Consider the following 22,407-nt stretch of genomic DNA (forward strand, 5'->3'; position numbering starts at 1 on the left):
CTTTCAAAACCCCCAAGTTCACAGTCCTGCTAACTTTCTTCCTCCTGTATCCTGACCCCAGCCACACTGGTCAAGCTCTCTGCACAACCTTTGCTGCACAGCTGCCCCCCAGGGCAAGCACTGTCAATAGGCTCATGTCCCAAAGCATGTCTACCAGACTACACACATCACTGCTGACTCCACACCCTGACTCAGATGTCTCTCTGACACAGCCCACAGAGCTGGCTGCCCCGCAAGCCAGTTCCTCAGCCATTCCATATCTCAGTGCAAAGCACCACTATGTGCTCCCCCACCTGCCCTGGGCCAGAGGTGACCAGAGCCTGTGACTCCTCCCATTCCTTCCCCGCCACATGATCCAACCCACCCACAAATCCATCAGTTCTACCTCCAAAACAAATTGTAATTAGTTTTAATCCAGTCCCACCCTGCCCAGAGATGGCACAGCCCATCTTACATGGCTCATATCCTGCTACTCTCCTGGCTAGAACACTGCAGTGACTTCCCACTGACTTTAGATCACCCCCATGCTCCTCATCCTGCTCTGCCTAGAACATTCTTACCCCTCTGCAAGTGCTTTCACAGGATTCTGCCTAAGAGGCTACTTCCCCCGACAGGCTGTCCCTGACTACTCCGTTCAAGTTGGCTCCCTGCCTTTTCTCACCCTGTTCTTTCCTAGCACGTCCCGTTTTTGTCTGACATTATTACCTATCTCCACCACCTCACTGTAAATGCCTATTTCACACACCAACGTCTCACACCACGTCCAGCACAATACCTGGCACAAACATTCAATAAATACAAATTGAACAGATGAATAAACAATCACTTCCAAGCCCAAACTGGGGTCATTTCCCTAGCACCCAAGTTTACAAAATGTAATAGAGGAGGAGGGATTTACAACAGGGAAAGTTTACAAAGAACTCCACAGACACAAGAGACTCCTATCAGATCTCCTGGTGTCTAGCTTTCTTTCTTCTTTCAGGCAGGATGGTCCACCAGCACTGCCAAGGGCCAGGTCAGGAACTGAGGAAGACAGAGTCTGCCACTGCTGCCCCAGTCCTGGACTCAGGGAGCAGGTGCATAAGCCCACACAGAGGCAAGGCCAGGGCAACACATATACACCTGGGGCCTCCCAGCCACTGGAAGCCTCAGAGCCCTTGCTCTGCAGGCCTCTAGCAGGAAGGGGGCATGGTAGGTCTGGAGTGGGGACTGAGCACTAAGGATATCTCTGTTCCAAGCCAGAGCTGAAGTAACAAGGCTAGGTTTCTGAACAAACTCCTCATGCTCCTGGGAGATGTTCTGGGGCCCACAGGGTGTCAGGCACGTGGAAGAGATGCCAGCAGCTTCTGCCCATCTTCTTAGTTACATAGGCAGCTACACTACAAGGGCCCCGGACTGCTGCCCTCCCAAAACCACCTTTTCCTCCCAGACACGGCAGGCCTCCCTGACCTCCAAACGACTGGCTGCCCCTTGACACACACACCAGACCTTGTCTCACCTTGATGTAGGCGTCCAGGGCAGGATGGACACGGCGGGTAGCCAGCCAGATGGACAGGGTGGTGGTGTAGGGGAAGGTGGCCGTCACCACATGGCTGGGTGCCGGGAAGGAGAACACCCTGAAGCCAAATTTCTGATACAGTCGGATGAGCTCAGGGGAGGGCGACTCATCACCTTCACTGAGAATGCTGCCCACTGCACAGCGGCACTTCTCAGGGGGCACCTAGGGAGGCAGAGAAGAAGTGTCAGGGCTGGGCAAAGGAAGGAGGCCCTAAGACCTCTTGCCTCCTGGCTTCTGTGCCAGCTCGGGCTTGGCATAACCACCAGCTGCTACAGGCCATGCAGCCCCAGACCCTAGGATTTTCCTGCTGAAATCCATCCACGGCCCTGGCCTGTGGTATCCTGCTGCAAGACTCATCCATCCCTTCATGTATTCCTCCAACACACAGGCCAGGCCCTGTGCTGGTTGTGGAGGGGCTGCAGGAAGCACTGGTCAGGAAGCAGAATCACAATGAACTCTGGGTTGCTGATGAAATTGAGAGATCCTCTTCCCAGACTCTCAGGTGGGGGCCAACCAACATCTCCAGGGCCTCCAGATCTCCTCTCCACCCCAGGCCCCATCCCAAACTTGCCCCACTTCCCAGGCACCTTCCTGGCCGAGACTGTTGGTTCCTACAAGTCTCTCTGGGCCCGCAGTGCCTACACTACACAGCACTCTGCTCCCCTCCCTAGCTGCCCTCCCTCCCCTGGTTCCCAGAAACCCTAGCCAGGTAGAGGCTCCTATGTGAGTCTCCAACAGTTCCTAGACCTGACCCCAGGCCTGCAAGGCCCAGTGCTTGCTTCTCCTCCTGGCATAAAGAGGCCCAGTTTGTATCACCTCATGCCACCTGAATCTGTACCAGCCCCCAGGGGTATCTGTTCCTAAATCCTAGAGACTTACCACAGACCTTGTACTCTCCATCCTGGGTTTTCTTCAATCTTAAGGCCCTACTCAGGGCCCACGGACCTTTAAATTTAAACTCCCTCTACCTCCACTTGCTCTCCTCCCCAGCCTACCTTCCAAGTACGGTAAAGTCATTTTTACCTCTCCCTGCCCTCCCACTGGCCCTCTCCAAGTCCTGTCAATAATCCCCTAGGGGTTTCTGACCTCTGCTCTGCCGCTCTACTTTGGCCAACTCAAACTTGCCCTTGGAGTCTCACTTTGCCTTAGATTTGGGCACTCTCACCTCTATGTAGTCCCTGCGGGTCACCCTCGGCTCTCTGAAGTTTTGGTCCCCTTTCTGGTCCCTTGAATCCTCTGTCATTAAGCATAACTCAGGGCTTTTGTGGCAGGCAATATGGTGCAAATTCTGGAGAGAGGCAGGCCTGGGCATGAATCTCGAGTCCTGTGTTCTGGATGAGTCCCTTGGTTTCCTAAAGTCCCAGTTCCTTGATAGCAATTTACAGAACTGTTGTATTAAATGAGATCCTTCACATGAGGGCTTAGCACGGTCCAGCACTCAGCAAGCACTCCATTGTTGTTTTATTATTAGTAGCTATGACACAGGCCAAACAAGTAACCCTTGGCTTAGAATTCTCACCTATCCAAATCTCTGAGCGTGCAGCTCCTCCCTGCCCATCCTTCAAGTCCAAATACCCCCTTGGGGAGCCTTTCCGGGTGGCTCCCACACACATCCCAACATCGTGCTGTAATCTCTTGCCCACATCAAGTCTACCTTGCAGCACAGTCACTTCTCCGAGCCCTATGTTCCTCCCATCCTACCCAGAGGCATGGGAAATCACTGCAGTACCACCTCTTGTCTCTAGATGGTGCAACTGCCCCATTCACACCCAAGATTTGCGACAGAAGGTCTGACAGGCCTTGCTGACAGACCAAGCGACAGTGCCCGTGGCAAAGCCTATCTTGTTCCTAACCCTTGCAATCTATGCTGTACAAAAGAAACATCCAATATAGGCTAAATAGAAAAATGAATGGAGGGTCACTTGATAATCTCCTCTCTAACTCCTGGCCTGCCTGGGTTTGGGTCCCAGGGTCTTGATCGTCAGCAGCCCTACTGGAGCTCCCAGCTCCACATCCTCCTTAGTCCCCCAAAGGCACAAGAGCACCTATGATCATCCTGCTTAGAATCTCTCAACAGCTCCCAATTCACCTCTAAGATGAAACTCCTGAGCCAAGCATGCAAGGCTGCCTCCGAGTGGCCCACACCACACTGCCCACTTTGTCCACACACTCACCTCGCACTCCTTTTCTGCATCCCCAGGCCTGAGTAGGGGCCAGGACCCAGGTGGGCAGGCACCCACTAAGCATCTGAGTGGCAGAGGGAGAGATAAACCCAGGCTCTGGTCAATCCGCCTTGCAGCCTCCTCTCCTTCCACACCCCGCAAACACCCACATGGAACTATTTGCAGCTCTCCAAACATACCACATCCTCCTATGCTTCCTGTCTTTGCGTAGGCTACTTCCCCTGCCTGGAATGTCCTCCTAACCCTACTCCAGAGTCCCTTCTGCCTGGGAAACTCTCCCATCCTTCAAGACACAGCTCAACTCTCATCCTGAAAGCCTCTGTTGCTCCTCGCTAAGCAATCCCTCCTCTCTCATCCCCAAATGCCCACCAGATGGAGTAGGTCTTGTGCTGTATTGTAACTGATGGCCTCTCCATCTCTCCCTACCACTCCAGGCCTTTGGGCAGTAACGTCCAGGATCTTGTGCACACAGAAAGTTCTTGGGTGTGCTCAGCAATAGTACGTGAATGCATACACATGCACACATGGGCCCTGAACCATGAGCAAACATCCTCTCCCTCCACCTTGAAAAAGGAAGAACTCTTATCACATGGGAGGGAAACAGCTAATGAGACAGGGCTCCTGAGATCCCGGAGGTGTGGGGCACAGAGGTACTCCCTCCCTTTCTGCCTGAGGAATCGCTCAGTTCTACAAGTGAGGACACTTCCTGCCCTCTCCCCTGCACAAGTGGCTAAGGGGCAGCCTAGGAGGCTACCCAGCAAGCCCACCACCTGCTAAGCAGCCCCATACCAGGTGGGAACTGGAAGGCAGTCGGAACCAGGAACCAGCAAGGAGACTGGCAGGCCCTAACACAAGCTGGGAATGGCAAGGCTGGTCTTGGAGGAGTGGAAAGCTTCCCTGGGCTCCCTGGAGAGCCCAGGCCTACCTCCAGGGGAATGGCCCACCTAGGCTGTCAAGGGCCCAGAAGGTAGGAGTGCTCTGATGGCTAGAAACCCCACCCATCTTGGTTCAATGCAATGGCTTTATCTGAGCCTGACCCCAGGAAGTCAGCCTGAGTCTCCTAGTTCCATTTGTCTTTTCCTCCCCATATCAGTCATTTCTGAGTATCTATGCCCAGAACAAGAGCTAGACCAGAACTAGTATCAGCAAGGACCCACATCAGGGAGACAGAGCAGTGGCCAGACCCACCACCAATGTGAGTAAGGCAGGCCCATCCAGAATCCGCCCTCAGAGCAAAAGTGTCAGGTAAGAGATGCCAGAGTATCTCCTTTGGGCTGTGAGGCCTCCTGAGTCCCAGCATTGTGAGAAGAGGGCAGTCTGCTTAGAACCTCCAGCTACCGAGTACAAGCTGGCCTCACTGCCCCTTCCAGAGAAGCCTCACAGTACCCTGCTGACCCTGCTGACCCTGCTGTGTGAGCCCTTAGTGAAGAGAGGGTTCCTGCCTGGCCAAGACCTAACAACAGCTAGTACCTGACAAGGAGCTCACCACCGGCCCCAGATGCTGCTTTCCATGCTTCAGCTTATTAAATCCAAAGAACACTGTTCCTGAGATCCAGAGAACAAAGCTATTCAGCAAAGGTCACCCAGCAAGGCAAGTTTGGAATCAGGATTCAAACCTAGGCAGACTGGCTCTAGAGTGTGCCACACTACTTACAGCCACTCTGAGACCAAGAAATAGGCCCTGACTAGGAATGGCCTGTGCCAGGGCCTCTCCCTCCACTGCGCCTCCTCATATGGCCCAGGCAGCCCACAGGAGGCTAGGCCAGAGGCAGGCAGGGAGAGTTCCTAAAAGCACAAGGTCCTCAGAAGTGGTGGGGGGGATGCCCAGAGCCCTAAAGCACCTTTTAGGAGCTGGGTGTTTGGCCTTATCCTTACTATCTAATCCCCAGAAAAACAAAACTTCTGAAGCAGGAATTACCAGATGGCCAAAGCGACTTGTTCAGAGTAACATGCTGGTTAGCAGTGGAGCCTTGATTCAAACCCAGAGTCCAAAGCCCTCTTCTCCCACACCTCACCCCTTCTCCCTTCCAAAGGCAGCTCTGCTGGGCAGAGTGGGCTCACCTTTCCACAGCTGCCCCACAGTTAACCTGTTGCAGAGCAAAAGCCTGGACTCCATCTGGCCAAAAATCATTACCAGGTAATGGGGGTATGGGATGGCCTGGGCCTTCAGGAAGCATCAGCCCAGCCCACATTCCCACTGATCCTGTTGAGGACTCAATTCAGGGAAATTCTATTCCCTCACCCCAACTATTCCCACGATCCATGGGACCTCAGTGTTTCCAGGGAGAACGGGGGGGCCCATACCCCTACACACATTGAAGGGGAAGAGGGGCAACAAACTCTTACCAGCCTTAGGCCCTGTAGACTTGGTGGCCCAGGCTGTCTCTCAGTGGTCTAGGGGGAAAAAGGAGGTCTAATGCGGTCTAGCTTACTAAAGGCAGAACCCAAGCGCTACCCGTTCCCATCGCCATCACTCCATGCCTGGGGCAAGCACCTTCTCCTTGGCCAGGTAAACTGAACCAGCTGCCACGCCCTACTTGCCTCAGCCAAGCTCCCCACAAGGGCAGATAGGTAGGTACTTAAGCCCCAAAGACAGCAGCCGAGGCAGTGGCAGCAGAGGGTGGGGCAGGAGGTGGAGGGCCAGGCTAGCAGACAGGACAGAACTGGTCAGGCTCATATGGTCAGGATCATATGAGGTGCTCAGGGTCCTCTCCAGCTCCTTCCTAACACCCAAGGGGAGGCAAAAGTCACTGTCCAACCCCACCAGCCCCCACCTCAGCAGTAGGGGAGAGGACAGAGCAGTACTGGATATGTGTGTGTGCGCGCGCACGCACGCACTGAGGGAGGTAGGGAGGTGGGGTGGAGGGGTGAAGACAGATCCCTGACTCTGGAACTCACTCGCTTCTTTGGTACTTAGAAGAGGAAATGGCCACACTCCATGAATGCTGAGCCTGGGAGTGCAGAGGGACACCTATGAGCCACTGCCAGGGTCTGTCAACTTCCTGCCACATACTCCTTCCTTCCTCCCCCCATTGCTATCAAGGTCCTCAGGGATGGAGAATGGAATCCTTCCGGCACCACAATAAGCACTCGCCCAGATCTTACAGCCTCCTCCCAAAAACGACTCCAGGAGAGAGGGCCGGCTGGCTGGCTGGCTGGCTGACATACATTCATACATACATACATACATACATACATACATACGTGTCCCCAGGATGTGGCAATCGCCACAATCTTACTGTGGTGGTGCCCTTTCCTGTGTCACTTCCTGGGCCCAGAGTCAGACCAGGTGAGGCCTCACCAGGCTTTTCTCAGGAACCAGCCTCCCCTTGCCCAGCTGAGGTCTGGAAGGGGCATGGCTGGGGAGCTGTTAGTCCATACCTCATGGGGGTGGGCAGCACACACAGCATGTGGCCACCCCTCACCTGGTCACTCACTGCCCCACTCACAGAGCCTGAAATAGCCTTACTTCCTCCCACACTCACAGAGAAGCAGGTTTTAGCTCCTGTTGTGCTGGCTAGGGAGGGTGGAGTGGGGATGGGACACTCAACAGCTCAGCCTACATCCTGTCTCTTCCTTCTGTGAACCACAATATACAGGGCCCCATGCTGAACACCACTGTGGGAGGCAGCTAGGGAACAGAAAGCTTGGGCTCTTCCCTTCCCTAGGACCAGATGAGGCCTCTCCTATAGGCTTCCCTCATACCCCTTGCCCACTGAGAGTTCCTGAGGTCTGGGCCTCTTGGTCTCCATAGTGCCCTAGTGCCCAGGATAGAGTGGCACAGAGCAGGTGCTCAAATCTTTGTTAAATGAAATTAAAGAGCACGATTAAACTGTGTGAGATAGCACCCCAGCTCCTATCTGCTCCTTACTCTCCTCCTCTATAATATCAGTAGCATGGACCCAGAGGCCTCAGGTCCTTATAGATCAGCCTGTGACAGCCATGAGCACCCGAAGCCTGGGGTCCAGGGTTCCCTGAATCTTTCAGGATCTCCGCCAGGCAGAGATCACACTGCCCAGCTTCTAGAGTACATGGAGACTAAGCATCCCTGAGCCATCCCAGGTTCAAGGTGCGACCCAACTCTAAATGGGAACTCAAGTGTTTCCTGGAGTGACCCAGGACCAGGATGGACAGGGTCAGAGTGGCCACTTTGACCTATATGTCCACCGTCTGTGCCAACCAGATGTTCACAGGGTCTAGGCCTGGTTATGAGTGCCCAGCCTAACAATCCGTCATCACAACTAATTAGCATGAATGTTTTTTTCCACCCTTTTGTTGTTGTTGTTGTTGTTGTTATAGTTCTGTTGAGGGCCAGGTGCTGGGGTGAATGCCTCACCTATGTCACTTAATTTAACCCCTGCCAGCCTACCTATAAGCAGGTACTTTAACATGACTCCATAGAGGAGAAAATGGGAGGCTCACAGAGGGAATGTGATATGCCCAGGTCACACAGCAGGACAGTGGTGAGACAGAATCACTGGCCTCAAGGCTGAACTCTCAGGTCATGGACCCCTAGACTGGTATCAAGTCGGGCTGTGCCCCACCAATCCTAGACACCCAGGGATCACCCCAGAGGATCCACCATACCTCTAGGAGAACTGTATGGTGGGCTGCCTGGAGGTGGCTGGGTCACGAGGCCATGGGGAGAGTGCCCCATGCCAGGATTCTTCTATCTCACTTTTCCCTGGACCAGCCTCCAGCACTGACCCCAAGGTACCCCACTGCCTGGGCCCTTTCCCATCCTGGAATTAGCACTTTCAACCCAAAAGGCAGCATACTGCTTCCAGAACAGGACATGCTGATGAGGAAAAAGGCAGCTGCAAGGATTCTCATCCCTCCCACTGAGGTCTTGCAAAAGGTTCCAACTGCATTAGGTGTGGAAGGAGGGGCAGGGACTTACAGACCGGAATCCTGTAAGGGTGGGGGTCTGGCATCTGGTCTAGGAGCTTCTCATAGCCCAGCATCTGCCCCATCCCACTTGGGCCCCAGTGCTCTTGGCTCCCATTTAGTGGCATCTCCCAGCCACGTGACCTCAAAACCTCAATGTCTACTCATTCCTCATCCAGGCCAGGTCACCGCTCACCCAAGCCCAGCTCAATGTCTGCAATGGCCCCCTGCCTCAACTCTTTCCCTCCTCCACCTGCTATCCCGTAGTTTCCTGAACTGCAGGTGGCAAACTGTGCTGCACCCTTCCTCCCAGCCTACTGTACCACCCACTGCCTCGGCCAGCAAACCCTTCTACCTCTTTCTCCCCTCATCATGTGTCCACTGGACACACTTCCCCTGTCACCTTATGTCTGTAGGCCTGCACAGCTGTAGTTCCCTTAGGCAGGAGGCCCTTCCCAGGAGAGCAAAATTCTATCCATGGCAGAAGACTTCCTCCCTGAGCCTCCCCAGCAGGCTGGAGGCATGCTCTGAAAACCCACAGCTCAAAGCTCTGTGGGCACTGAGCACAGTGCCCTGCTGGAGATTCATTTATGTAGGGATGACTTGCCAACCACACAAAGCTTCTTGAGGGCAGGGCCAGTCTGTTCATCTCCAGAGTGCAGGTGTCAAGAAGAACCTTGCACAGAGAGGGAGTGAACACACCTTTGTTTCAACAGAGCACCCCAACAAGGCCCGGTCAGCAGACAGTGTGTAGGCTATAGGCCTTGCCCACTTGAGCTCTCTAGGGCAAGAGAACAGAGCTGGGGATTCCCAATGCTTGCACTAGAGGTCGCAGGACTCTTGGCAGAGCTGCCAGCCCATGCAGCTGTGGGCAGCACCATCGCATGACATGGCAGGAGGCCACATTGGTGAGTCCTGAGTCACCACAGGCTGTAAGCACAGCCATGCACCCACAGGATGCCAGGGACGCCAGGTTAGTCTCTGACCCTAGCATCCTGGACAGCTCACCTGGCTCCACTTGCCCCCCCAGGCCCTATCCTAACCAGGCAGCTTGATATCCAAAGAAATGCCATACCACAGGGCCAGGGGACACCACAATGGTTGGAGAGGTGGGATTCCACCTTCTTTTAGTAGGAGAGCTGAAAGAGGGAAGGCACAGGAACAAGATAGGACCTCAAAGATAGGGCGGAATCGGAATGGCCTGGCCTTAGAGCGCTGGCCTCAGATAGGGCTGGAAGAGGGACGGAGAGCGAGAAGAGGAGGCAATAGACCAAAGCCCCAGTAGAGGCTAGGGACTCACAATGGTGTGGCCCCCTGCACTCAGAAGTCCATGGGTAGCCATGAGCCAGGGGAATCAGATCTGGACAAACAAAAAGCCAGCATATGGATGCCTGGAGCAGAAGTCCAGACTAAATCTGGAAGGAGCTTTAAGCTCAGAGAGGAGGTGGTCTGCAGGGCCAGCTCAAACATTTTCCCACCCCCTCCTCAGAAACCAAAACCCAACAAGCCCTGCCTCATGTCTGTCCATGGGGCAGAACCCCACCCAGGGCACAAGAGGCTCCTTACCAGATGGGGGTTGTCATAGTAGACGGCAATGGAGCGGAGCTTGGGGGAGACGCTGCAGCTCTCTGTGAAAAGCCGCCCGGTCTCACCATAGGGCCCCATGTGGAACTTGTAGGCCACGGTGACGTTGCGGATGGGAGGTGAGCCAGCACTCACTGCCACCCCAGCCAGTAGCCCTGAGTACCCAGCAAAGGCCAGCAGAGTCAGCAGCAGCAGCAGCGTCAGGCACCCAATCAGGCCCAGGAGTAGCAGGTCCGACATGGCTCTGTGCCCCCCACGCCGCACCCCAAGGCAGCTGCAAAGGAGACAGAAGGGAGAGGAGGCTGGTAGCCAGCTCTGACCAACGTGCCCACCTGCCCGCCAGCCAGTTCTAGCTCAACCTCAGCCCTGCCTTGGGTGCTCTGACCCAGGAGAGGGAGGGGCCAGAGGTGTTTACACACAGAGTGACCTAGAAGGGAGCTACAAAGGATGACTGTAGCCACAAGCCTCTTTATTTCTCAATCATAATTGTTGGGGCTCTCAGAGCAGCTCTGTCAGCTGGCAGCCTTGGTCACACCTGGGGGAAACTGAGTCAGAGAGAGGCACAGAAGCCTGTCAACCAGGGACATATTCCTGGCCCTAACCAGGCTCCCCTGATGGGCCAGACGTTAGCAAGCTTGCCTTTTCCCCACACTGCCTCTTCCTTACCACAATTGAGCCACACTGCCTGCCCAGCCTCCCTAAGCCTCATGGACCACTGCCAGAGGAAGGACAGGCAAGCACAGGGTCCAAATACTTATTTAAAAACAGGGAAACCATGAAGAACAAAACCTCAGGAGGAAAATGTGCCAGAGGAAGAGACTCTCATAAGAAATCCTCCTTGGCTAAGGACATCTGGCCCATGGAATATTGCTACCCAGTAAGCTCACCCATCCAGAACCAGAGGAGAGACCAGATCAAAACAGCCTGAGCAGGCGGAACAAAGTCCAGACTTGAGCTAGCTGCCAGTGCTAACAAGTTCTATCTTGCTTTTCCAGCCCATAGACTAGAAACTGCTAGGAAGGGGAAAAGACTGCTAGAAGTAGAGATACACAATGGGAAGCATGAGAGTCACTCACCCCTGAGCATTTCATCCCACGGGGGAGGGGTGCTGGCCTAGGGGTAGCCACACCTAGGGCCCACTTGCTGCCCTGTCCCTCCCCCTTCCTTCCCTTCTCCCCAACATCTCCGGGTGTTTGGAATTTAGTTTTCATGGTCTTGATCTCCCCACCTGACCACTCGTACTAGGTAGTTCACAGAAAGGCATCCTGGGGTGGGTTGGGGGGCAGAGGTTTTTTTTCTTTTTGTGTATATCATGTATTTGGCAATTTTCCCTCTTCCCCATTGGCCTTTCCCTATTCCTATTTGCATGGTATAAGCAAAAAAAAGACACTTGTTTCAGGGGAAAAAATTAGAAGCAGAGAAGCTATCCAAGAGCAGGCCTAGGGACACAACACAGAGGATGGTGTGTGAGCCATTCAAGACAGACCATCGGGCCCTCTGTGAAACTTAGGGCCAGAAGCCTAACCCTCTTATACACAGGGTATGACCTGAGTCACCCAAGGAGGGAAAAAAAAATCATACCACAGGGAAGAATGTTTACAGAGGAATGGAAGCATGTGACCCACTGGAGGAACATTCCCACCCCAAGTATTTAAAATTTAAAAGGTTTAGGAGTTGAAAGCCAGCACTTCAGGCCTATGGAAAACTTGGCTCTGTGGAATAATTTGTTCCCTATGGGTTCTGGGTATCAAATTTTTTTGCTGAAAAATTGTCTTTGGAGTCAACGTGCACACAGTATTTGTGTTACAAAAAGCAAAATAAATGCCTAAACCTATAGCGTCATGACATTGAGCCGCCTCTTCTCACTCATCCGTGTTCCTGCCCAATAGTTGCACTTTTTTGGATGCATTCCATGTCCTACTCATGTTGCCTTCAGTTACTTTCACTCTTGTTTTCTTTGATGATAATGATGATGATAAATCTGTCATTGGGTATTTACTATATGCCAGGCACTGTCTCAATGTTGAAACAGAGCTATTTCATTAATCATCACAAGGTGGATGTGGATCAGAAAGCAAATGGTTAGAGGTTAAGAGACCTGCCCAAGGTCACACAGGTACCAAACAGAGCCACCTGGACAAAATGCAGGCAATGGGAATCCAGGGAGTCTGATTCCAGGCTGCCATTTCCACTTTCTCTCTCCTCCCTGGTGACAGGGCTTCCAGAACAGTCCAAGTTTTTATGGACATCTCTGAACCCATAGCTTTCAGCTGGAAGCTCTCAGCATCTAAGTCTCCCACTTGTCTTGGGACTGACCACCCCTCACCTTAACCTACCCCCATTCTCTCAGCTGCACACTTCCTGTCCACTCAAAGGAGCTTAGTTCCCACCTTTCTCCTCCTCTCACCTGCTAAACTGCTCAGAAAAGGAGGGAAATGTACCTGAGGGCCCCAGAGCTTTGGTCAGCACTGTTAGTAGGCAGGGCTACGTGAATTTCCCAGTACTCAAGAGAAAGGGAAGGAGAAGGGCTGGGGAAGCTCACCTCTAAAGCCAGGCTCACTTTTAGCAACTCATGGCATCCAGGCGGCAAGGACCAAATGCTCCAAGTGCTCCAGGGCTGGGGGCAGAAAGAAAATAACCACTGAGCCGGGAACCGTGCCCTGACTGATCCTCTTTCAGGGAAAGCCCAGGCCCCTCTCTACAAGAATTCTCTCCTCACCACAGGTTGCACCTCCCAGTCCTCAGACCTCTTAGGGAAACCAGAAGCCAAACTCTGTCTCAAAATGTCAGCTCTTCATTAGAGCCCTATCCATGTCCCTGTTCTTGGAGAGCCCTCTTCCTGGAAGGCTCCAGCCACTGCATCTGGCCCTGATCCTGGACAGGCTGATAACCTCTCCGGCCTCGGTTTCTCCTCGGTCAGAAGCCCAGGCTGCCCCGCGCAGGCTTCCTGAGGCAGCTCACGTGCGTCGCGGAGGCCGGGAGGGCCCTTAAAGGGCCCTGCCGCAGGCAAAACTTAAGCGCGTGCTGGGCGCGGGAAGACTTGGGGGCTCGAGGGGCCCACGCCCGGAGGAAGGGACGCTGCCTCCATTCTTCATCCTCACTCTCGGCTTCCAGCCCCTGCTCACCCTCGCCTCGCCTATTTACCCACGCCCTTTTCTTTTCAACTACGACTTCACGGGGCCCCGCGCACCTCGGCAACTTAAAGGAAGCTAAACTTTGCAGCCACAGCTGCGAGGCGCGTCCTCAGGAAACCGGGGTGGAGTTAAAAGTGCGGTTCTGGCCTCCGTCGTCGTGCCCCCCGCCCCCTCGCCCGCCACAGGCTCCACTGCCTCTGGGTGTGCCCGTCACCCGTGGCCGAGGCAGAAGGGGACCCGGCTGGCAGGACTGGTCCAAGGTCGCGTTCGGGCCCTTGAACCCGGCCAGGGCCAGCTGTGGGCGAGAAGAGATGCAAAGGTTGGCTGGGCCGCGGGGGTCACAGTGGAGACGCGGCGGCCTTGAGTTGCTGGGGCGGACGGAGGTCCCAGGCCCTCGGCGCGCCTAGAGCCACCCCGGCGGGAACACCTCTAGCGCCCAGCCCTCACCTCAGCGGCCGCCAGCCGCGAACGCCGATCTGCGCACGCGGTTCCAGGCTCAGTCGCGGAGCCTGCGCGCGCCCGCTGCGCACGCTCGCCCCGCCCCCTCTAGCGGCAGGACGTGGCCGTGGCTGTGGGCGCGTGCGCGCGGGACCGGTAGGGCAGAGGCCCGCCCCGCCCCGCCCCGTATCCATGGCGACGAACCCGCGCCTACTCCCTGGAGCTGTCCAGGGAGGAGCCCACGCGGCACCTTCCTGCCTCTCACAAATTATTGGGTTGCCAAGGGTGACTTAGCAACAACCCTTAGCATCTTGGTTGTCGAGCGCACCATGACTGCCCGGCCCCAGGTGTGGGGGAAAGTGGGCTTGGTGGCCCGCAGTAGAGAGCCAGTCTGGAGTCCTGGAAGGCGGCACCGGAGAGGAGCGTTATCCTGGGTAATGCCACTTTCTTTCACTTGAGGCTTCGTGACAGACCTGGGAACCCAGCCAGGCAAGGCCACTTGCTCCCATTTTACAGCTGAGGCTCAGGGAAAAAACTGGATCCAATCTCCGGACAGTGCAAATATCAGCTTCCTGCCTCCAATCCTCCACCGCCACCTCCTCCCTTCCTGGCCCCCCAACCAGAGCACAAGGGTGATTATTCATCCATCCAACTTTTATTGAGTACCACTCCCTGCTAGGACGGTTCTGAAGGGTGGAGATACTAATTGAACAAAACCAAGGCCCCGCCCTCCTGGAGCTCACCACGTGAACTTCGCTCTCCTTTCAGGCTCCCCCTTCAGTGCCCTACACGTGGCTGGGGGAGGCTAGTCTGCCCTTCTAGCTTAACGTAACCCCAGGTCAAGTGTAAACTCCTTGAAGACAGGTTGATCTTCAGCTCATATTTCTGAGGATCTACAAACAACAAAGCACTCTTCTAGAGCCCCTGAGATAAAACCTCGTCCTCCTAAGAGGTCCAATCTTGCAGTGGAGGGGTTAGGGGAGGGGACAACTATGCTCATAAGCTTGGCCACTAGACAAGCTGGGCCAAGAGCTAATTTGGTTTTCCTCACATGGAGGATAGATGTTTGGGAGGAGAATCATCTTATTGTGGATCCATTACTGTACTAGCAAAGGACAGACTAGGCACACAGAGGCACTTGCAATCCTGGTTTCCTTTCCTTCTGCTTCACATTGTTCTGTCCACAGGCAGGGAAGATTAAACCTCACCCACAGGGCTCTGGGCCAACTAGCAGAAAGGGTAGCTGACCCCTCACAGGCACTCAGGACTGGGCTGGCAGGGTTGTAGCAATTCCATTCTGCTGAGAAACATTAGGCACATGATCAAATCATCTGGGTGCCCCAGGCAAGTGGACTGGCATTTGCACCACACTTGGAAGCATTTCCTGTGAGACAAGGAAGGGCCAGTGCCCTCGGAGACAGACAGCTTCTGAATGGTCAGTTTTGCTTCTCAAAACCTGATGAGCTTCTCCCAGGAAACTGTTGTCTGGAGCTGCCCTTTCCTCATCTTGTTCTCTCTGCTCACTTCCTTTAGCTTGGTTGGGGAACTACAGAGCCCCACGTCAGAGTTCAGGGTGTGCCTTAGGAGCCCCAGCATCTCTGTGGTGAAATAAAAGTTGGCCAGTGACTGAGGCTGCAGCCATCAGCCTCCCTGGCTTCACTGCAGGCTGCTCCCAACAAAGCAAGCCCCACCCTTGGTAGGATCCCAGCAAGGCCTCCACTAGCCACAAGGAGGAAGTAGCTCAGGCACTGTCCTCTCCCCCTTGCGGCAAGTTTGAGCAGACTCCATCTCCTAGCTGCCTCACCCATGCTCAACTCCCACTCCTATCTCCTAACACACATTTTCTCCTCTCATGAGTCCAAATTTGGCCTCTGTCTCCTCCTGCCTTCCTCTGTCCAAGGAATCCCTACACAGGCTCTTTAATTCTCCTAGTAAATTTTCAGAGGATGTTTCCCCAGGGCTCTTCCCCTTAAAGGGACCAAGCTTGGAAACCCAAGTGTAGACGGTCCCCTCCTTCCCCTATCTTCTCATGTTCCAAAGCCCTTGGTATTTCTCTTCGAGGCGGTGGTTAGATCCTCTAACTCAGATGATAAACGGAGAGCACACATGCAGTATGCAGTGTAAGGTGCTCTGCAAACCCTGCCACCAGCCATCTCCCTTTGAAGAAGACCCTCTGAAGGCACTGATGCTGTGCCCAAATCCCTGGCCACTCACAGCCTAGTTAGGGCTGGCCCTGCAGGACTTGCCACGACTCAGGACCAGCTAGCCTCAAGCCATTCTTGAGTCAGCTTCGCTGTTTCCTCTAGAGCCAGGAAATGAAGTCCTCTTCAAGTGAGCAAAGGCAGAAAAAGCGTAGTGAACCCTACTGCATAAAAAAAGCCTGCCAGCAATCTGTCCTCTGTTCCTACCCTCTACCCCACAGGTGTCATCCCAGCATCCACTATGCTCCCTTTCACCACCACCCAGCCAAACAGCTGTTCAGACAATTCCTTGATCAAACAACAGTTTGATCAGTTTAAATTTTATTTTACAAAAAGAGAAATAAAGAAAACTGATAGGCAGTTATACTGACTTACAATTGTTCTGTTTGCTTTTTTAAAAAAGTGACATGAAACACAAGTAAAAATAAATACGTCATAGAAACAGCCAGTTGCCCAGTCTCTGGGGCAGGAGCACCTGCCCTGCTGAGAGGAGGGAAGCCCATGATCACACCAGCAGCTGGAGCACCCAGCCGCAGATGATCCTCAAAGTCAGGGGCAAGTCCCAGGCCTCAGGGGGCGTCCTGAGGAAAGAAGACGGAAAACCAAAGCCAGGTGCCAGGTCCCTGGGGCCACCTCATCTCCCCCCACTCCTCCTGGCAGCAGTGTGGCCTTAGTGGTTATCCATTGCGACCCCCTCAACCCACCTGGACCCTCTTCCCCCGACCCTTCTGGAGAGGGTACAAGAAAAAAAACAGTCTCGGGCAAGCTGAGCGGATTCTTCCGGTGAGTCCCCAGCCCACCCTGAGTAACATAACCAGATAACAGTCAGTTTACACCCATGTGCACATGAGCAAGCATGTGCACGCGCACGCGCACACACACACACACACACACACACATATATACACACACACAAACCTGGGCTGAGCTCTCTTCCAAGGGAGGGTCCTGGGTCAGGTCACAGTATGAGGTCCCCTCTCTTCTGAGTATCATCCCAGTAGTGGTAAGAGAGCACCCAAATCTCCCCCAGCCCCCGGCACTAGACTCTGCAGCCTGTCTAGCTACCTCTCCCCAATGCACTAGATTACTGTGGCAAACAGACCTATGAGAGAGAAAAGGAACAGATTCAGGTCCCTGAAGAGCAAAGAAGTTGGACACTGCCTGCTCAGGAAATTCATTGTAAGACTTGGGTATTCATAAAAGGCCTAAGGCCAAGTTAGTGGCACAGAATAGACATTAAGGGATCACAGCAGAATACACAGGGCAGAAGACAAGAGTAAGGAGGAGGGGAATGGAGTCGAGTCTGATGGAGAGTGTAGCATTCTCAGACAGACCTTGAGGTGAGGATTTCTTGGGAACAGTCAGCAGGGGGCCAGAAAGTCTCCTGGAGGTCCAGTGAGGGAAAGAGCTCTTCTCTCAGGAGTTCTGGTGGGGAAAGAGCCACCTAGCTGGATGCACAGGAGGCCACAGCTCAGAAAGGAGACTGGTCCTTTGTGGAATCACAGGGGACTGGGAGGCACAAGGGGGTCATGGCCAGGAACACTAGGAACAAGGAATGTAAAGCCCCAGAAGACCTTCCCCATGGGATGAGGATTCAGTTCCAGTGCAATGCCAGGCATGAACAGACTGAAGCAGAGGAACTTGCTCTGGCAACAGCTTTGGGAGTGACAGTCCCACCCAGATTGCTAAAGTATAGTTGAGTGTTTTCAACCTATCGGCAAAATGTTACCCCAACTATTTGCTTCATGCTCTGGAGTGGGAAAATTTCATATTTAGTTGTGAATCACAAGTACATAGAGATTCCACACACGAATTCCTAGGGAAGAGAGTTCCAAGGACCAGAGTTATTCTTAAGTCACAAGATGCTTAAGATAGATGCTTAAGAAGCATAACACAAGGGGGTGAGAACTTTGCAGATATCTAATGTGAAAAAACAGATCTGTATCCAACATGGTTCATTTACTTTCTCACTTAAATTAAGCTAATTTGTCTCTCTTCAATTTTTACCTACGAAGATACTGACAAAAGGAAATCAAGCATTGCTACAAATGGTAATCCTGAATCATTAAATAGTACTATATTCCCTAGGTCGAGGATTTAGGCTAAACCAAACAGATGGGGCTTGAGAGGACCTTGAAAACATTCTGTGGAAGACAATAGTGAGGGAAAATACCTAAGTCTGATCTTCTGCTCTCCCTCATGTCACCATCCTTCCCTTACTCAGGCTCGGATGGTGGGTGGAGGCCACCACCAAGTGTCTCTGATCAAAGAAACTGCAAAATACGGCTCTCAGACTCTGAGACATTTCCTGCTTCCTTCCTACATATGCTCATGTTTGATGTGCATGCACGCTTGTCTACCAGCACATACAAAGAGACAGCAGAAAAGTCACAAAAGTGTTTTCAGGTTCATTTGGAAAAAAAAAAAAAAAAGAAAAAAGAAAAGAAGCAAACCATGGAACCAGTAGCACTCTAATTTCCCATGATTCCACCCTACCCCCTTACACAACATAAGCTGCACATATCAAAGAAAGCCTTGTCTAGTCAGGTCAGCCTCCCAAAACTATGGCCTCTCCTGAGTTGAAGCAAGACCCAGGCTGTGGAACTACTGCGTAGAGAGCAGGCACGGGCGGCCTCTCAGAATATCAATTCACTTCCCAGTGCCTTCAAAAGCCTATCCCTCTAGTGACTGGTTTCAATTCCTTGCTGGGATAGTTTCTGGATTCTCAAAGCCTGCTACTGTGATTTCCTAGAGGTAAACACAGAAATACCCCTTCTTCCCTAAACACACACACAAACACACACACATACACGTCTCTGGGATCCCAGTGCTCTGGGGCCTTAGAGGCATCAGTAGCTCAGGTTGTGACTGTGCTCTGCAAATTGGAGATCCAGGCTAGCTTACTCCTACTGCACCAGCCTCAACCAGAGAGCCCATGCCAGCTGAGTCCCTTCACCATTCATTCTTGGGATGCATCTGGAAGAGAAAGCACTGGTTGTAACTGCTGTTTTAAAATTATTAAAATAACTTGCATAGCTAAATTGTAGGTCTAAGGCTTCTATGAGTAGGAGAGTTAAGTGTCTGAAGGGTGCTTATGAAAACAGAGAAAGAAAGCTCCTTAAGTTCCACTTTTTGTGTAACTGGACAGCACACACACACCGCCATCAGCCATCTCCGTCTCTTCTCTGGGGATAACATCCAGAGTGCGCTAAGGCCTTCCAACAGGGGAGATGGGCTGATCAGAAGAGTTGCAGAAGCAGCTACTTACTAGGGGTGAGCTGGCCAAGCTGCTTCCAGGGCTGGGAAGAGGCAGGTGCAGCAGCTGCCCAGTGAGGAGGGACCCATGTGTAGGTGGTAAAGCGCTAAAGCCATACAGGGTTTGTTCATCATAAAGAACTTCCTAGCAAGGTCTCAGTAGCAGTGAGGGGAAAAGCCAATAGGAAGACAGCCAGTGTTTATGCTTAAAGACTAGATGCCCCCTGCCCCCACCCCCAGCACTGGCAACAAGAAAGGGGAGACCCACAATGACTGATGTGTTCTTTTAAAATGATTTAAGGCTCCTACAGAGGAAGGGCTCCTCCATGTTCCTTCGAAGAGGATGGAGGTAGCAGACACCAGGCCCACACTGAGCATCTATCTGACAGGCTGGGGAAGCCCAGACACTTTCCAATAGGAAATCAGTAGTCTGTTTCCTCAACCCAGCAGCCACCTATACACAGCTTTCACTATTCAGCATAGAAAGCCTGCCTCTGAAGTCATCCCAGGAGGACACAGCTCCAAATTTGGGGTCACTTTCCAACTGCAAACTCCATGATGCTAAGTTTCAATCACTGTGGAATGAGTCTCACCCTCACCAACTATCCAGTCACAGGATTCCCTGATCTTCCTGAGAGGCCATTTCCTGAAAACATAGTTCTTTAATAAACCTTGGTCAAACTGAACTCTCTTTCCTTGGTCAATTCACCATCCACCCAGGATTTACTCACCAGCAGCTATGGGGTCTGGGATATCTGAAAATTTCCCTTCCCATCTCCTACCCTCTTTACCCTAACTCCCCCTCCCACCCACCCCCCAAAAAGAACCAAGACACATGAAAAGTCCAAATAATAAATAATTGCCCGTAAGAAATAAATTAACATGGAGCTCTCTTATGGGGAAGGAAAGGAAAGGAAAGGCCTCCAGGACAGGTAGCTGGGGGCTCAGTTCCATCCTTGTGAAGAATGTCTTTTCTGGCCACAACTCCATGACCTCTCACTCATACACCACAGTGCTTCTCCCTCCCAGCCTCTGCACACAGACAATCGCATGCCCTGGTAAGGGAGATCTGCTCAGAGACAGCCACTGGGGAAAGAGACAGAGATTGGTAATGCCCGTTTTCTCTCATAATTTCCCCCAAACTTAAAAACAAATGTGGCTCTGAAAACCAGGGACTTGGGTTAGCTGGGCCTTGTCTGCACCCAACTAGAAGGAAACTTGTGGTTTCCATGGCTCTTCTCCTGGGCTCACCCTGATGTTCATCCTAATAGTTGCCAAGAACCACCACACTCTGATTTCCATTTTTAAAAAGGTAAATTCATTTCTTAGTTTCCCCCTTAGTCCCCCCTCCCTCCCTTCCCACCCACCATCACCCCTGCTCTGTTACATACACGTACATACATACATAAGCACACACACGCACTAACACACATACCTGGTCTGCTTCTTTCCCATCCCCTAAAAAGATTCCACTTACATGGAATCTCAGTCTGCCCACCCTTCTTTTCTTACCCTCCCTCCCTCCCCTCCCCTCTCCAGGCCAAGCTAAGTCACCCAGTAAGGCAGCTCTCTTGGGAGAGAATGTTCCCAAAGACAGAAATGGGACATGAGCTTCTACGCTCAAATGGGCAAGCAAGCAAGCAGACAGCATAAACAAGGCAGGCAGGAAAAGAGGCAGGCCACCTTGCCCCTCCATTCCTGTTTTAGGTCCCTGATTTCCCACTATTGCTGCTCTGTCGGATTTTTTTGCTTCTTTTCTTAGAAACAGCAACAGAGCCCTGCCACCTATGGCCAGCCACCCTTCTTCGTTTTCTTCCTTTTCCCTCCTGCCTAGTGCCCTGTTCTCAGAAAGCCCAGATTGCTGCCTTCCATCTTGGTGGGCAACCTGCCAGGGGCCCCGAGTGAGGTGGAGAGGGGCTCCCCAGCTATTTCCCCGTGACCTCTATCACATCATCATCCTTTTCCTCATCATCATTGGAGCTGAACCCCACTTCGGCAACCTCATGAGAGTCAAATGGAGGCACCTGGGACCGGAGGAGGCCACCAGCGGGGTAGCCTGCATGTGGGGACATGTAGCCTGGGTAGACAGACATGCCCCGTGAAAGGTTGCTGGACAAGACAGGGGAAGGAAAAGGCGCAAACATCCTCGGCTCGGACAGGAGTGGCTGTGAGAATGGGAGTGAGTAGCTGGGTAGTATCCCTGGTACAGAGGGGTTGAGCATGAAAGAGGGGTTGCTGGCAGTGACTGAGGTAGCCGTGGAAGAGGAACTGACGGGGCCTCCTGGCACCAGAGGGTCAGTAGTCACTGGAAATACCAGGCGGGCATCTGCCAGCAAATTGGACAGCTGGTAGTAGGAGGGGGTACTGCCCATAAACAGGGAGTTCTCCCCAGCCTGGGAGGTGAAGGGTGGGGTGAGGTTATGGTTTAAGGAGACGGGTGGCACGGCAAACCCGCCAGAAACTGGATACCCGTGTTCATACGGCTGCACGGGGGCTGGCAGATGGCCCTTCCTGGACCGCCGGCGGGATGACTCCTGGGCAGCAGATGGTGTGGCCAACTTTCGCTTGTGGCCCCTTAAGTCCAACACTGGGTGCCTGTCACCACAGGGCTGGCCCGTTACCAAGAGGGAACTATTGAGGCAATGACCCCCATGTCGAGGCTCAGTCCCAAGAGCTGTCCCAGGAACAGCACTGCTGTCCACAAGTTGAGCCGGGGGACCAGGCAGGGCGGCATTGGAGCTTGGGGAACTCTGACGGGATTCCCGGGCAGCAGCCACATCTGCATACTGCTGGAGCTCACTGATGATCTCCGGGCTGTCTGGAGAGACGGGTCTGGCCAGCCCCTCGGGGTCAGGGGCTTTGGGTGATGAGGCACTGTGTCTGCCGTTGCTTGTGGACTCGAGAGAAGGCCCTTGGGAACCTAGGGACAAAATGTAGGTAACTGAGAACCAGAATGGCCAGGGAGAGAAAGAGAGTATAGGAAAAAATTACATTAAAAAAAAAAATCCTATCCTATGGTCCCCCAAATTCAAATAGTTTGATGTACAAATGATATTATCCAGTCAACTTTTCTCAGTCACAAAGAACGGAATCCTTTGATGGAGGAAACAAGTCTATCCATAACAAGACATGCAACTTCTTTGTACCCCAGTTCCCCAATCTATGAA

General features: G+C 53.0%; 2 protein-coding genes across 10 annotated transcripts in view; both read right to left on the reverse strand.

Moving 5' to 3' along the window:
• TEX264 (testis expressed 264, ER-phagy receptor) overlaps nucleotides 1–13,941 on the reverse strand; it is a 29,202-nt gene extending 15,261 nt beyond the window's left edge. The window contains exons 1-4 of one of the 5 annotated variants that reach the window (XM_032458404.1): nucleotides 13,794–13,941; nucleotides 12,755–12,829; nucleotides 10,195–10,486; nucleotides 1,499–1,720 (exon numbers count right to left, since the gene is read on the reverse strand). In XM_032458404.1, coding sequence (XP_032314295.1) covers nucleotides 1,499–1,720; nucleotides 10,195–10,452 — 480 coding nt within the window. In that variant the 5' untranslated portion in view covers nucleotides 10,453–10,486; nucleotides 12,755–12,829; nucleotides 13,794–13,941. Of the gene's footprint in view, nucleotides 1–1,498; nucleotides 1,721–10,194; nucleotides 10,487–12,754; nucleotides 12,830–12,931; nucleotides 13,106–13,402; nucleotides 13,623–13,793 lie in introns of those variants that run through there. The other 4 variants (XM_006174073.3, XM_032458405.1, XM_032458406.1 and 1 more) reach the window with 4 other exon arrangements.
• Nucleotides 13,942–16,289: 2,348 nt separating this feature from the next.
• RAD54L2 (RAD54 like 2) overlaps nucleotides 16,290–22,407 on the reverse strand; it is a 106,898-nt gene continuing 100,780 nt past the window's right edge. For all 5 annotated transcript variants that reach the window (XM_014563348.2, XM_032458398.1, XM_032458397.1 and 2 more), the window contains one exon: nucleotides 16,290–22,160. In XM_014563348.2, the coding sequence (XP_014418834.1) occupies nucleotides 21,166–22,160 (995 nt within the window). In that variant the 3' untranslated portion in view covers nucleotides 16,290–21,165. The remainder of the gene's footprint in view (nucleotides 22,161–22,407) is intronic.

Source organism: Camelus ferus, chromosome 17, assembly GCF_009834535.1.
Source record: "Camelus ferus isolate YT-003-E chromosome 17, BCGSAC_Cfer_1.0, whole genome shotgun sequence".
Classification (NCBI taxonomy): Eukaryota; Metazoa; Chordata; class Mammalia; order Artiodactyla; family Camelidae; genus Camelus; species Camelus ferus.